Source organism: Lissotriton vulgaris, chromosome 4_1 (genome assembly GCF_964263255.1).
Source record: "Lissotriton vulgaris chromosome 4_1, aLisVul1.2, whole genome shotgun sequence".
NCBI classification, from domain to species: Eukaryota; Metazoa; Chordata; class Amphibia; order Caudata; family Salamandridae; genus Lissotriton; species Lissotriton vulgaris.
Window position 1 is genome coordinate 548,041,471 of NC_141691.1, and position 17,170 is coordinate 548,058,640.

The following is a 17,170-nucleotide window of genomic DNA, read 5'->3' on the forward strand; positions in this document are numbered from 1 at the left end:
AAGGTTTCTCCTTAATAGTACCAGTTTAACACCACAATACATCAATTACCAACGGAAAGGTGACCAGTCAACCTTTGAGAAGGGCCTTCCATTGCAACATGTGTCATTGTTTTTAAAGTAAAATTTTATCTATTTGCACTAAAAACCCATTTTTGGTTTTATTGTCTGCAAATTATGCAGCAGATTATGTGGCAAACAAAAAAAAATATGAAGAAAACGCTGCTGCAGCAAAATCGCATAATTCCACTGACCTGCCGTATAAGGGATAGCTTCCTGCAACCAGCTGCAGTCGCTCTTTCAGGTGGTCCCCCACTCTATTGAGCAGGATTTTCCCCAGATACAGTGGCGCGAGTTCAGATCTCACCTAGAATGCAGCCATATTGCTATATGCATAGAAAACCCAATGGTGATCATTCATAGCATACTGGGGGTACTCACTGAGGTTGCGGCAGCCAACCTTCATAAAATACTCTTCTTGGCATATTGAGATGATAGATCTAAGCAATTGCAGACATACACACAATGATGATGCCAATTGCTGGCATAATACTGACCCGCACATAATGACAATAATTGTTGGCATCTATGCCCCACCGCTGGTATTAACCCTGGTTGTAATAACTGGCACATTGTGTGCCTGTATTGCATGGTAATGTCCAACCTCGGAATACAGGTGTACTTATAAAAATTGTGCATGTTTACATACTGGGTGCATCCTTGACTATAGATAGTGAAAAGTGGACATGCAAGGGAATAGTGCATTCAGATGTGGCAAGAGAACATTTAAACAGTAGAGAACAGCCCTGGTGTCCACAGTCAGGCTTCTAGTTGCTGAAAAGCCAATCTACACCTTGGAAATAGCAAAAACGTAATACAAGGAAATCCCCAAAGACTGACACCACCCTATGCTCCTCAAAACATTTGGCACCCTAAGGCTTCCCAAAGACATTTGAGATCACATGTTGCCAAAGATCAGCAACTCCCGAGTTTCTCAAACCCAGCGAACTCCTAGCTCATCTACTATATCCTGATACACTGTACTTCCCACAGTTCAGGAACACACTTTGGTCTCCAAAAGTGGGAACACACGTTGTTTCCCAGAAGACAGCAACAACAGAAAGCCTAAACACTTCTTAACCTATTAATATGGATATCAATGAGTTTATCAATAAAAATGAATAATCATCCTAATTAATAGAACCGCCTGTTCCGTACTCCACATCTACCTCAACAAGCAAGTATCTAGTCAGGCAGGCCCTGCGATTTAGGCCTGGGATTACTGATTGATGGGTCACAAGTGGGAGGGTGTTGATGGGTGACAAGTGGGAGGGTTTATAGCTGGCAGGCAAACACTTCCACAGACAGTCACAGTAACATTGCAATGGTCAGGTGAGATTGCCCCAATAAAAATCACACATGGGCCGTACATGCGCTCCTAAAAAACACCAGATGCCACATGAGTTAGGAACACAAAGCCAATCAGGGCCTAGACAACACAGTGATCATGAGCTCCCCATGCAAACACAATGTGTCCCCCCAGGTTAAGACCCACCTGTAGTGACCATTGACCATTCATTTATAACTCTAAAGGCAGCAGCTAACATTCCTCACCATATATGGTATGCCAAAAACCTTTAATTGCTTGCTGTAACATTGTTGAAAAAGAGGGCACACACTTGGTGTAAAATTGAGACAGTCCTCAGGCCTAGTGCATCTGCAGAACTGTTTAATTAAACAAACTGTTCCTGTTTTCCAAATGACTCACGTCTTCTGTTTGCACAAGTATTGGTACTTGGTACCCGACTGCAGCCGAACGAAGGTGACCCCACACGGATGGATTTACATTTTGCAATAAGAACTGTGGGCAGACACCGCAATTGATTGGAAGTTAAGCTGAAACGGAGGTCCGTCTTGAAGCAGCAGTCACAGAGGGCAAGAGACTACATCAGAACCTTAAACATAGTCTACAGCATTTGGCAATTTGAAAACTAGAGAGAAGCGTAAAAAGATCACCTGAGTGCCCTGCCACTAAGAGGGTCTTGAATATTACCTATTTCGGAAGTCTTATCTGTATCAGTTGTAAGGCGGCCTCAGAGGCGTTCGTATGGAAGTCACTTTTGTTCATTAAGGGAGAGGTGTGTGGCGCAGAGTCCAGAGTGGCAGACTCCAGAACGTTGTGGTAAATAAAATTACCTATACTTAATTTATGCGGTAAAGTTCAATAAGAATAACTCAGTCAAAAATTAAGAGGCAGAGTCCGTGGCATCTGAGTTTATATGGGTTTTATTCCTTAAAAAGGAATTGGTTCGAACCAGGTATCATGTTCCATCACCACGAAGGTTCAGGAAGGGATAGACAATACTTTATTGACAGAATACAATTTATATAGTAAATGCATTTCAATGGTGATGGATGCAGAAGGCGTAACAGCTGAGAGAAACGAGATAAGAACACATGTACGTAATAAAAGGCGTGCACAAGGGCATACACGGAGGTGTGTACTAGAGACGTCACATAGAGGTGTCACAAGTGGGTGGATCCATAGGAGAATCCTGCAGTGTCAGCAGAAATATGTGGCATAGATGCGCGCGCAGCAGCATGACGTGTGATTGACGTGGAACTGGAGGATGAAGGGGACTTGACATTTGCGCTATACGGGGAGACAGAAGTCTGGCATGTCAGAACAACCTAATCCCAAATCATATCTGGTATCTTGTGTTTGAGGAACTGTATTATCTAGAAGGAAAGGTCTCTCGGGCAGAGGCTATTCTATACTGACTGCTAGTGTGTGCATATGCGACTACGTGTCTACATGAAATGCGAGGGGGCCATGGGCCTACCATGGTAACAGGAGCAATGAATTACTTGCATGGAGACAGTGAGGCCGGGCCCTTTGCTCTGCAGCTGGGAAGGATGTTTACCTAAACTACTAGACAGGAATGTATTTTCGAGGAGCGGAGCAGATAACTTGAAGGCAAAATACAGTCTTGGCAGGCAAGCAGGCCGAGCCAGGCACCGCTAGCCGCGCAGGGAGTAAGACAAAGGTCAGGGATACAGATGCAGGTCCAGGCTGTAGCTTCCAGAGGCAGAAGGCAGGAAAAGGCTTGATGGCAGAAATCAGGGCCTAACTCGCCAGGAAAACGTGAAAAGTGCACCATGTAAAGACGGTGGCAAGGCATACTTAGGAACTGAATATCCGACCCATTCATGGTGGATCTGAAAGAGGACATGTTAACGTTGGACGCAAATGTATTTGCGTCTTCATAGCTGGAAGTGGAGGGAACATACATGTACTTGAAGCATGTACATGGAGCCGTTGGGGTCTACGATAGGGGACACAATTGACCATAAAAATTCATATTACCTCAACGTGGGGCTCACGGTTCGATCCCCGGCACCAAAGGAAGCTCAGCTCAGCATCATGTGTCTCAGAGCAATAGCTCACTTAATCTCCCCAACAGCCCCCAACACCTGGATACCCTTAGCGATGAAAAGTCATGCTGTACAAATCTGGAATTCTATTTATAAATTATAGCTAATCGCTAGCTGAGGTGCATACAGTGTAATAATATGTGTAGCCCTGGATAACTCCAAGGACACTGATTTTTATGGCATGGCAATCCTGATTGGACGGAGTTGAAACCTCATTCTCATGATTTTTTTGTTCAATGGTTTCCCAGTGCTAAAGTGGTTTCTTAACATCCATAGTATTTGGAAGGCGGCTGGGAGGTGCATCTAGCTTGACTCTGTGCGTTACGGGGCAGAATCCATATGGGAAAAACTTGAACACAGGAAACTGGGTGTAACTCATGTGTGGCTGCAGAAGGTCCAGTGATTGCAGTGCTATTACTAAATGGTGTCTATGTTTACCACATTTGTCTAGAAGCAGATAGTGGCAGACTATCCGGCTCACTTAGGAACGTGGTCCACGCTAGTCTTCTCTTGCTAGAGGATAAAACGTGATGAATGTACTAATAACGACCATTATTGGAACGTATACTCGTATCTGATGATATAGCATTGATTGTCTTTAAAAAAATGTATTGTATGAAAATTTGAATTCAAGCAAGTTTTATTCTAACATCAAATATTCTGCCTTTTAAGAATAATACATATGCAGTGTTATTGTTTTATTTAAATGCTTGTTCTAACTGTTTGATGTAAAAGGTGCAAGCACTGAACTCATAGTACGCAAATTATAAGAGTGTACTACGTATGAATAGCCCCTACGATTCAACAAACAAAACAAAAAAAAAGTCATTTGAATTGTCTTATCCAAATTGCTAAAATTTTCATGGATTCACCACTAAAGCATATGGAGATTAGGTTCCCCAAACAGATAAAAAAACTTAATAAGTATTGCCAAGAGTGGCATTTACACATTGAGGCACACACATTCTCTGGCATAAGGAGAGAACATTTTCCACAAATATAATTGAGCACACTAAAACACATATACAGGACAGAAGAGAGACAAAAGGGAGGCAGTGTTAGGATTGTGGGCTGTTTTTGATGTGGTTCAACCTGATAGACCCATGATGCCGACAGCAAGCGAGGCATCAGCACCTTCCCACCATATGCAGGGATGGATGTACTCACACCAGTTTCCCTTACATTAAGATATTTGCACCCAATAATAGTAGAAGCCGACAAGCCCCACCATCGAAAGAAGGTCAGTCAGGTCTAAGCCCAAGAAATCTAAAAGCAAGCAAACCCAGGCACCATTAGTGCAGCCCACGTTTCTAGGGAAGGTCCCCAAAAGCTTGACTGCCCATCCATCACACTCGACATGTGACACCTCAAAGACAGGTAAAATAAACATTCCAACTGGGTCATGCGAGAGCAAATGCATGTCAAGAACAATTTGTGGCGGTTCTCCAGAGCGACTGAGCGAGCTCAGGAGATGAAGCAAGCTCTAGTCCCCGGGAACCGATGACGAGGGTGGGGCTACAGGATTTGCCCAGGTAGCTGAGGAGAGAGAGTTTGAAGGTGAGGCCAGGCTAACTGAAGCAGAGTGTAGCTCGGAGCAGAAGGGCCAGGCCAGATGGAACGTGGAAGAGAGGTATGATTAGAGGATCGAGAAAGAGACGGTGCGCAACTAGGAAGGAGTTAGAACAAGAACATAGGACAGTACACTCTCCTTATGAGGTAAGCAAAGCCTGGTAAAGGGCGCCGCCCAGGGAAGAGTCAGAGAACGATGAAAGGCTACTAACAGCCACATTGTTCGGTCAGCATAGGAGAGGGGCGGACCAAGAGATAAACGAGCTAGACAGCCTGATATTTACCCACCTGCAATGCAGGAAAAACAAATTTGTACCAGTTTGTGCACACAAGGGAAGCAGCGAAGAAGCTCCTCATGAGTGCACGACAACAACAGACCACGAGTGAGATAATAGTTAAAAGGGAAGGCAAGGTCTTTGTATACTCGTTTTGTGACCTATTAGCAGATTAGACTGAGGAGAGGGATCAACGGTCATTGTAAGAAGGATTGTTTGATGTAGAGGATATGGTAGTAGCGGAGGACTGCATCAGGCATGAAGGAGAAAACCATAAGATGGACTTTCTCTATATGCAGCGCTGCCTTGCCAGATGGGAACGCTATGTTGAGGGTAAACTTGTAGAATCACTTAGCGTGATAGTGTGCCCTTTACGACAGAAGGGCGCAGCGGGGATTATGTACATGCCATGGTCCCAGATGAATAAAGAGGGTTTGAGAACCAAGTTACTGACATTGCTGGAGGGGGCAGGGTAGTGCATTACATGCTTCGAGAAAAACACTGCAGGTATCAATCCAGTAATAGGAGACATTAAGAGTCTGCTAAGCAGTCGAATTGGGGCGCAGACAAACACAGTGTTCAATAGAGCTCACATTGCAGCAAACAGGCTAACAGATACCCAGCATGAGGGGCCACATTTTGTATGCACCGGAGCTCACATTCCAGCAATCAGGCTAACAGTTAACCAGCATGACAGAGCCCCATTTAATCTGCACCTGCACCAGATCTTGACAGCCCTGATAGAAATATTCCCCGGCCACCCAGATGTAAGAGGGCTATTGGCAGATACCATGAAGCCAATGAAGCCAGAGGAAAGCATAAGCGATTTCTCGAATAGAATGAGCGCAAGATGGGGAAATGAAACTGGACAGCAGTGGACCCATTCAGGCCCACAAGTCACATTTATTTTTACAATCTTCTAAAGAAACTAGGAAATGGTAGTGGAGGCCAGAAGGCTGATCGCAATCAGACCCTAGAGAGTGCTGTTATTGCCATTGGCGTGGTCACCTGGAAGAGAGGTGCCAGATAAAGTCATGGACGGAGCATCTGAATCAATCAAACACTCACACCCATTCAAAAGATCTGGGTTTAATCCATCACTGTTCTTTAGCCCACTCTGCCACCCCAGTTCAGACAAGGCTATATGCAAATCAGTCTGACCCTGTGCCTCATGGGAACAGTCCAGCCCGAACTGCCACGCCATGTCTTCCCTGGACCGGAAACAAGCTTCCGAGGACCGGTTTCTGGCATTCCAGCCGTCTTCAGCCCGGCTTGCTTGAATCCAGTGGCAAAGTGAGCAAGGGACTCACGTCTGAGAATTATCTGCCACACTTATAGCGGCCAAAAGCGGTACAAAAGGTGGTGGTGATGACGGAGCATGTGAATCAATCAAACACTCACACCCAGTCATAAGATCTGGGTTTAATCCATCACCGTTCTTTAGCCCACTCTGCCACCCCAGTTCAGACATGGCTATATGCAAATCAGTCTGACCCTGCGCCTCATGGGAACAGTCTAGCTTGAACTGCCAAGCCATGTCTTCCCTGGACCGGAAACAAGCTTCCGAGGACCGGTTTCTGGCATTCCAGCCATCTTCAGCCCGGCTTGCTTGAATCCAGTGGCAAAGTGAGCAAGGGACTCATGTCTGAGCATTCCCTGCCACACTTATGGCGGCCAAAAGCGGTACAAAAGGGGGTGGTGATGGACGGAGCATCTGAATCAATCAAACACTCACAGCCAGTCAAAAGATCTGGGTTTAATCCATCACCGTTCTTTAGTCCACTCTGCCACCCCAGTTCAGACATGGCTATATGCAAATCAGTCTGACCCTGTGCCTCATGGGAACAGTCTAGCCCGAACTGCCAAGCCATGTCTTCCCAGCCGTCTTCAGCCCGGCTTGCTTGAATCCAGTGGCAAAGTGAGCAAGGGACTCAGTACCAAGCACAGACGCAAGGAGGTCAGAAAGTCGCCGCACAACCGCAGAAGGGATCCAGAAATTGGCCAAGCATGTGGCAGCCACAGACATGGAACCCAGTGCAACAGGAATCAGGGTCATAGCTCCAGCAGGGAGGGTTGACAGTGTGGAAGGTAGCGCCTCCTCAAAATCACAGAGCCAAAATATACAGTAAAACAGGCCCACACAGCAAATGAAAACAGTAAATATTAATAATACTAATTACTTAACCCCCGTAGTTCATCTCCCTTTTCCAAAACAGAAGGAACTACAAGCAGCATTGGAAGTTCAAAATATTTTTACTCACTTCCAGGAATTTAGGGCTGCTGTGAACTGTGTCATCAGGCATCCACATTAGGTCCAGTATCGATGATGAGGCTATGGGAACACAGAATAATCAGGTTGCCTAAAGTGCTTACAGAAAACAGGCCACATTCTGCTGCTGGCCACCACCCAGGAGCGGGCAGTCTGATGAGGGGGCAAAGAAGAAAAAAAACTAGACCAACAGGTCACCCAAGTTTAACATTTCCTTCATGGCGTGCAGTTCAAACAGCACCCCCATATTGCCCTAAAGGCCTCTGATGCATTGGAGGCCTCCCTTTAAGTTATGAATGAAGCCATCCTTGGTGGCAGGAATCAATTTTCTTCTTATGCCTAGGATGGTAAGATCTTAAAATTCCACAGCCCCACACGCAGGAGTCAATAAGCCTAGAGGCCTTGGAGTGGGTTGACCCGATGACTCAGATGTGCACAGACAGTCCTGGTCTTTAATTTTGTGATAATCTATCCCTGAAAACTTTCCAGGGCTTTGAAAGGCCCCACAGAACTAGCCTTTTGAGCTTGTATTTAGCCTATGTGCCGTAGTGCTTAGTGGTCTCTGCTGACTCCACTGACCCCCCCTGCAACATTAAATTGCAATCCTACTCCCATTTTTGTGTAATATCCCGATTTTTCTGGATTTGGGGTATTTTGGTCACCCTAACTTAGCGTAATGATCAGTGCAAGACTCAAGCCGGGGATTCACTGAACCTTCCAAGGCAGGGTGTGGCCCAAAGGCGGTGCCAGGGACCTTGCTTCCAAGACTCTGCCCATGCTCCGGACACCGGGTGCACCCCCTTCCAGGTTCAACCCCCTTCCAGGCATAGTCCGCTCATGTTATTCCAACCTTGCAGGCACCATCCAGGAAACAGTCAACCCTAACGGCCGTCACCAAGGGGGCAGTAAAGGTGAGGGACGAAGTACCATAAAGCAACCCTGGAATCTCTCACCACAGGACAAGAGAAACAATGGATGGTGCACCCCAAAATCAGCACATAAGGAAGAATTTAGATTAAAGGCAGGGTTGAGATCAGCACAACCAGGCATCTGAGGCCACAAAAGAGGGCCACAGTGCACACCACATGCTAGGAACAGGAAGAAGCACAAGCACCAAAACATGCTCACATGGCAGACACCAGCAACAACAACATGCCCCTTCATCCTATATTTCCATGCACCTATAGCGATACTGAGCTGTAGCGCTTAAGCAAGACTAACGTCAACCACACGACTGACTAAAAGCCACAGTTCAATTCTTCCCTGTATTCATGGGACCATGTGGAGAAGTGTGGCTCACTGGTTAGAGGAGGCAGACCTGGAAGCAGAGGTCAGCCCTGGACCAGGGTTCAATTCCCGGCTTGGTGGGGTCTTGAGTCCTACAATGTCCATGGACTGACAATTCTCGCTCCGGTGCCTACTTGATTCATGGGTTCACACTCTGCGACTCTGGGCAATAGCTTGCTTAATCTCCACAACGGCCCCTCGCGGTGGGATGCCTGGCTTTCACCTTGTGGATACCCTACCGGGGTTATCTCACAGGGGAATACCAGTACGGGTTCCCTAAGCAAGTGCTTAGAAACCGCTTGGTGATTTGCGCTATATAAATTCCTTTACATTTACATATCATTAGCATATCCATCACTGATCTGATCACTCAGAATCGAAATATTGAAGGTCCGAAAAACACCCAAGTAGGATTGTGTGGGGTGGAACGGCTCAACAGCTTATAAAAATAAGATATGTCTAGAGAATAATAAGCACCCTCACACCCCCCCCCCAAATTAGTAAAAGATGTTTTTAAAAGGTGTCACCTTCCGGTGCCTCACTAGATCACATCTAGTGTAGTGTCAGGTTCACACCCTTACGGCCAAATACAGGGTCTGTGAAAACATTAATAACCGAGCATATGTAATGTTTCTAAGTTAATAATCAACCAAGTTATTTAAAAAAACAAGTAACCAAAAAGACGACAAAGTGCACCAACATTTTTGCCATTGACCCCAACGAAGAGGGGTAAAAAATAAAAAGGACATTTCTGAACTTACGCCAATGAAAGGAGAAAAAAACTCACCAGTCCTAAGAGAGTGATTTGCTCGACACCCTCATGAGTGCACCGTTCCTTCGTGTAGTCGAGCCACTCCATGTCAATGGCACCCATGAACTAAATACTGCGAACATTGTCAAATTGGTCAGAAGAAACACAGTCACCAGAGGAGAGCAGACGGCTCTGAAGGGACTTCCACCTTAAACTACAATATCACAACAAACGTAATGTATACTTGTATGATTGTATACTATCTACCTACTATGAGTAGTCCAAAACTGGAGTACCACAGTGGAACTCCCGGGTCAATAGAGATTCACTAGTGGGGAAACTACAATGCTCACGTAGCGACCTTTTGTATGTCACCTACAATTACACTAAACAGAATACCAGAATCCAACATGCATTGCACAGCCCCCTTCTACACCTGGTCACAACACATGACCTCAGTCAGCTCCAAAGCATCTGCCAGGTCATGTTATATTTGGTCATTGCGGTAGGCGCAGATAGGAAGTCCTTGTTGTGAGAAGTCGTCCCTGAAAAACCCACTAATATTCAAATTGAGCTGAACAGAATGCCTAGGAAGGGTGCCATAGGGAAGGATACCACCTGGCCCTGAGATTTCTTAAAGGAGAGGTTTTTGGAGGTAGCCAAAGCCCTAACTCCAAGCTAAAATACATATGCTCCAGTGTCCATCTGTCGACCGAGAGTGGCTCTTAGTGTTTCCAGGGCGGTCTTCTTTAACAACAAGCTGTCTCCTGACATATAATTCCTGTGTAGGGCTGTCCAGCTCGTGGATAGAAACGGGAAAGGGTTGAATGGGGGGGGGGGGGATTTAATGAAAGTACGGCAAACCCATGTCAGGAAATCTGGGATACCGAAGTAAGTGGATACACTTGGTTAGAAGGGAAGGGTCAACCCCTGACTGTAAAGAAACTTACCCTGTACTCCTTATGTTTCAGAGGAAAAGGAAAGCTTTCTTCGGGCACAAATGCTAACTGCGGAATGATTTTACATATTCTGGATATGCAATGGAGCACATACACGCTTATGGATTAATGGCATTGCAGCAAGCATACCTATAGTCAGCTGGTTCCCAGATGGAGAGATTTGTGTTCCCTGTTAACCTTGAACACTCCAACCCTGGTCTTTGCCAGAGAAGACCTAACAAAGTTGTACCAGCAACTGTTAAAGAAAAAGAACACCTTGCTGCACCAATCTTGTGAAAGAAGAGTGGCAGACTATTTTGGCTAGGCTCAGTTCAAAAACATTCCATAAAAATGTAGGTTCTTCACAAAAGCACTACGGGGGGGAAGGGTGGTCGATACCCTTCTTCACCCTGCAGACAAACGGTTACGACCCCTGGCTGTAGATCACTAGGAGGGAAATGCTCGAAATGATGAACAGTTCAGCCTCAAATCGATCAAATAAGAAATGTGAGCTATCAGACTCATGTTAATGCAGCACTGTTATGTGTTGGACTTTATGACTGCAATGGAGAGAGTTGCCTGTCCCAAGATCTGCACCGCTTGCTTTACATACATCCCAGGGAATTACATTGACAACAGAACATCGACACTTCCAATTGAAGCACTGCATAGTCTGCAGAGAAGCATGCAAGAAGAGGGAGGTGCCCCTGAGCCTGAGTGTTTTTTTATTGGTTCTTCTGGCTCCCACGATGGATAACCGGTCTATGCAAATCACTGTTGTCAGCTGTTATTAGTGTGTTTCTATTGGGTTGCAGGGTTATAACATTGAGATCATCTGCTGTAAAAATGCAGTCCTCAAACTAGGTACAATGCAAGTAATTAGGAAGGTTGTTGTAGTCAAAAGCGAGCATAGGGAGCATTAGGACCCAAATAAATTAATGTTACAATTGCATGAGTTAGATAGGGCAGATAGAGAATCAGCTAATGGTGGTATATCTATGCCTCCATTGATACAAATGAACGATCATCCTTATTACTAGAATTGCCCGGTCCAGAATCCACATCTACCTCGATACGCTAGTATGTTGTCAGGCATGCTATGTGACCTAGGCCCGTGATTACTGATTGATGGGTCACAGATGGGAGGGTGGATAGCTGACAGGTAAACAGTTGGGCAGGAAACTCTTGATCAATGCCACAGATAGAAGCAGCCAAATTACAATGTTCAGAAAGACTGCTCCAATAAAGCACACATGACCAGAGGGGGTAAGCGCGTCCTAAAAACACCATAAAGTCAGATGCCACATGAATTAGGAAAACATAGCCAATCAGGGCCTAGCACACTTAGCGATCACGTCCTCCCCACATTGGACATATTCACAACTGGCCACACTATGTCCACATAGGTCAAGACCTATCTGTAGTAACCATTGGCTGATAATTTTTGACTCTAAATTCAGCAACCAACATTCCTTACCATATATGGTACCCCGGAAACCTTTTATTGTTTGTTGTAATATTGTACATAAAGAGAGCACACACTCAATGTAAATTGAAACATCCTCAGACCTATTGCCTGAAAGTGTTCTCCTGGCCGAAACGTTTAATTAAACAAACTGTACCTGTTTTTCAAAACGCCTCTTGTATTCTGTTTTTTAAGGAAATCCGGTGCGAGCCACAAGCCTACACTGCTGTGAGCAGAAATCCTGGCTGAACATACCAAAAGATTGGGCTGAGGCTCCTAACAAACAGACCATTGTCGACAAGGCAGGGTTGCATCTGGTCTTGAAAAAATAGCAAGTGTTTGTTTACATTGTGCTATTTTGGAGCAAACAAAAGCAGGCAGGAGAAAAATAATTTGCAAACTTGCTCCAATAAGCACCCTGAAAATATTAAGGGGCCGATTAGGCCGTCCGCCATCCCGTCGTAGGAAGGGACCGTCCGCCACAGGGGCTGAGGTCCCGTGTGACGAATTAGGATGCACCCGCCACAGTGGCGGGTGCATGCCGCATTTTTAACATTGCGGCGGGCGGTGCTGAAAGCACCGTCCGTCGCAATGGTAAAAATGCATCGCGACTGGCGGAAAAGCAGCGGACGGTCTTGCCGTCCGCCACGGACTTCCCCGCCATCCTAATGTGGCGGGGGTCATTTCTGTGAGGATGGCGGACGGATTGCCCCCGCCGGGCCGGCGGTGGCTCCCGCTTGCCCAGCGGGGGCAATCCGTCCGCCATCCTAATCGGCCCTTAGATAGCTCACAAATACTGTTTAACTGCTTTCTTTATGGGTTTGCTGTTTTAGGTTTACTGCTTTCCCAATATTTTTACTGACCTGGAGTAAAAAAAATAAAAAACACAGATCCTTTCAGTTGTGCGTATTGAGAGAGATTATGATGAATGAGCGGTCTCTCAGCAGCTGTTTCGGGCGACAGAAATGCCCTGATGCACTACAAGATTTTGCAGGATATGAGGGCACTGGTAGTGGGGGTGCAGGAGGTCCTGCAGCACCCAAGAAATAACCTTGCAGTTAGTCGGGGAGAGAATGAGCATCAGAGGCCTTTAAAATGTTGTTTTTAAGATGTTGCAATTGCTGTGGATTTAAAGACAGAGGTCAAATGTCTGGCAAAGTCCACGGATAAGTTGCAGATTTTTTTTACATGGAGTTTGCAGGGGTTCAGAGAGCACAAAGAAACGGCTGCAGAATGTCAAATGTTTTCCAATACATAATAAAATTCAAATAACTGTTAATCAGTTTGATAAATATTTCAAATTACATCAGCTGTAAGAAAATTATAAATGAAGGTGTTTTTTGGCATTCTGAAGCGGAAACGAATATTCTGATACGATCAAAACAAACTGGACATGTAATTAACTGGCATCATATATGTTTGGGAGTAAAACTGCGTGTCTGATGCAAATTTAGTGGCCATTTCAAGAGGCCATTTTAATGGCGAAGGTGCTCTTTGTGCAAACGGAATTACCCCACCACAGAATTCTCCAGTAACATATTCGGGACAGTGAGCACCACTGGACACATACTGCTCCAAAACCACTCTCTTGCTAAGGTGCAAAGTACGGTGAATACACGTGTTCCTCATGTATGTTTCGCGATTCGTATGACTGATGTAACATTGAAGGCAGCAAGCACCTCCACTCTTAAAATTGTTCCATGCCCGAGTATGTACTATTCCGTGGCAAGTAATGGGCGTGTGTCCTGAAGGGGGTGAGGGGGATCCGCCCTCCCAGTGACACAGAAGGATGTTGTGTGTAGATTGCAAGAGAACCACCCGGAGAGATGGACCGCTGTGTGCCCCGGGGATGGAGTCGGATCGGAGCAGCACATGCAGCACGCGCTGTAGTGGGAGAAGGATGAACGAGGAAGCACTCACCATAGCGGAGCAGCCGCAGCCAACGCCCGGCGATGCTCATCAGCTGTGGATGGCGACTGTCACGGGCAGAGCGAGGTGGAGAATCAGGGGCGGAGCCTCGCGGCCGGGAGGGGAAGCCTATTGGTGAAGTGCGAATGGTCAAGTGACAGGAAGAGCAAGAGAAGCCAATCGAGAGACATCTGCTGCAGTCCAGGTACTGTGTGTTTGTGTTGTGCGTGTCGAGACTTCTTATTCATACACACAGCGTGCAACTTCCGATAAACACGAAGATACACAAACATATTCTGTCTAATGCGTGTTACGTATGCAGAAATATACCGCTCCAGATAAAATAGGTAATTGTCAATGTTTTTAAAACTCCGATTCTCGAGATTTAATTTAAAGTCCTTAGAAATCAATGAAATGGTGTACATGAGAAGAGAATAAACTGTAGATTTCATTGCCTTCTGTTACATGAAAGAAACCTCTTTGTGATAATAGCGAAATGATACAGCCGTGTCTTTAACAATACAGGGTAGTTAATAAAAGAGACTTTTGTTTGGAGCATCTGAGCAGCATATGACACTAATAAAACAAATTTCTGTGCTTTGACCTGTTCTGTTCAACACTTATGTGAAAAAATGTTGCCCCTTAAGTGACCTACTCGCACAGCATGCCCACCATAGCTGACAAGTTTTCAGATTACATATGTGACTTTTCCATAAAATCAATGTACCTATGAGTGACTTTCTACCTCTAAATATGTGGTATCAATGAATTCCATGTAGTGATGCATATCAAAAATTAGTTTTAGCTCAGCAATGAGAAACTGTAAAAGGCCTTGAAACCGATGCAAAACCCTGAGATGGAATGTCACTAACCTACATGGTAGTTAATAATTTTGCTGAAGCAAAGTGTGTGCCGTCTTTTCACAGATGTGACAAGTAATAAAATAGCATAGAGGGTTAAAGCACCTGCTGCAAAACACAAGGTGTGGCTCACAGGTCAGAACTTTGCATTTTATGTAGACAGTTCAGTGGGTTACTGCTTTAGCTGCAGACAGTGGCGGCTACATAAATAAAAGAGGGCGTGACGCGAAGGCTCACAACTCACCATAAATTTGGGAGCACGACAGCTGCAGCACTCTTCTTGGCTTTCCATGAGCAGGAAGGAAAAGGAAGGACTTTGTTATATTTGATCTTTGTCTCTTTTCCCTGGCTGGGGTCTTTCCTGTAGCTCACATGGTGTCACTGCTAGAATGCTTGGTGACATCGTGGAATGTTGGGGGCTTAAGGACCTAATTACAAACAACAAAAGAGTGCCCACACAGGGGTAGTAGTGTCCAGCACAGAGACAGGAAAAGTCAAATCAACCTGAATAGGAATTTCCCAGGGATTTCTTGTAAGCCCTCACTCACCACCCTGGGTGGTGACATGCTTCATCATTGGGCCCACCAGGAGAAACCGAATGCCTCCCTGGTGTGCTGCGATGCCAGGTTACTGCGGAGCGGGGTTTCAAAACCCCGCTCCGCAGTAACCTGGCGTCGCAGCACACCAGGGAGGCATTCGGTTTCTCCTGGTGGGCCCAATGATGAAGCATGTCACCACCCAGGGTGGTGAGTTAGGGCTTACAAGAAATCCCTGGGAAAACCCCGCTCCGCAGTAACCTGGCGTCGCAGCACACCAGGGAGGCATTCGGTTTCTCCTGGTGGGCCCAATGATGAAGCATGTCACCACCCAGGGTGGTGAGTGAGGGCTTACAAGAAATCCCTGGGAAATTCCTATTCAGGTTGATTTGACTTTTCCTGTCTCTGTGCTGGACACTACTACCCCTGTGTGGGCACTCTTTTGTTGTTTGTAATTACTTCCCGGGGGACCAAGAGTGCCCCTTCCCTCTCTCTCTCGTTGTTGTTATTGGCTTAAGGACCTATTCATACTCCTGGCTCAAGGATCTTCTATTTAAAACAGACTTCCTTCTGCTTGTGGAACGCATCTCCCACCAATCCTGGAGCTGCTCTCATACTCTGAAAACAGCTCTAGGATTGGGGGGGGGGGGGTGGGGGAAGACGCACCCAGCGCTCATATTTCACAGCCTTTGGATCGCTGAGTCTACAGTGAGCATGTCGGGCTGGCTGTCGCAAGACGGCCGGCCAATCCGACTTGCGCACTGTAGACCAGTGCTGCCATTTTGCATTTGAAGGATTCAGCCCACCCCCACCCTCACGCTGTACACAGGTTGAGTCGGTGCAGTGGCAAATAAATAATATGGCATTGGCATGCCATTTTGTTTATTTGTGTTTGCCTGCTGCACTCGCAAAAAGTGGTGTGACGCTCCTCTGCTCCCGAGGAGGAGCTGACCCTGGCTCTAGAGATCCTTGTGTTACCTATAGGTCACAAGGTATAATCCGAGTAATATAGCTCAGTGAGTTAAAAACCAACATCAAATAGTTATTGAAGTAATTGCTCATATAAACAGATATATCTGACCCTGAGAGTGCATGCATATCTATTACTTGCAGGATTTGGAAACTAAAAAACCTGCCTCCAAATCATGGTTTAGCCCAAACACTTGTGAAGTCACAAGCTGAATTTGTTTCCTTTATGGCATTAGCTTCTGGCTTTAAGGTGCAGCTAGCCCCATGGCAGGATAAAACTTGAACAACAGGAAAGCTGATGGCCATTTAGGTGAGGCATTTGTGCTGCACCCAAATGGAGGTAAGACTGAGACCTTCTCATTCTGGTAATTCAACCAGGGAATTTCTGTGAAATACCTACAGAAATTACATTATTAGTATGTGTCTAAGACCACAATACCTGCAGTAAACACGGTGATTGCTCTCTATCCATTAGCCAGCTCACCATGATCACCAAATGTGCCTGAGCCCAGCACCTTCAATATCCCAGCATCTGAGCCAACAACCAAGTATTCAGCCATCTGTTGCGGAATCCTTCCTGTTTCTGGTAACACCCGGCTCTCTATACATGAACAAAGCCTATCTCCACTGTGCCACCATCTGTGCTGCCAGCTGACAGTTTAGGGCTGCAGTCTAAGGATCGTGACCTCATAGACGAGCAGGATGTAGGACTCTGCCAAAGGTAATGGATCCAGCAGCCTGTCTGATGTCACACATGCATCTCAGAGAGGCAGGGGCAGAGAGAGCACCATTTGTTTACTGCATGGCACTGACGTCTGGCAGATGGAAACAAATACAATGTAGCCCAAACTGAAAATAAGACGGAGCCACCATAGCACTGAGTATCCTTGGCTGGCTGTCAAGCTATTGTA

General features: G+C 45.9%; 1 protein-coding gene across 1 annotated transcript in view; it reads right to left on the bottom strand.

The window, feature by feature from the left end:
* The window catches only part of FBXL2 (F-box and leucine rich repeat protein 2), a 433,116-nt gene extending 419,125 nt beyond the window's left edge, over positions 1-13,991 (bottom strand). Inside the window, exon 1 of the mRNA XM_086966812.1 lies at positions 13,907-13,991. Within this exon, the coding sequence (XP_086822938.1) occupies positions 13,907-13,909 (3 nt within the window). The 5' untranslated portion in view covers positions 13,910-13,991. The remainder of the gene's footprint in view (positions 1-13,906) is intronic.
* Positions 13,992-17,170: the final 3,179 nt, after the last annotated feature.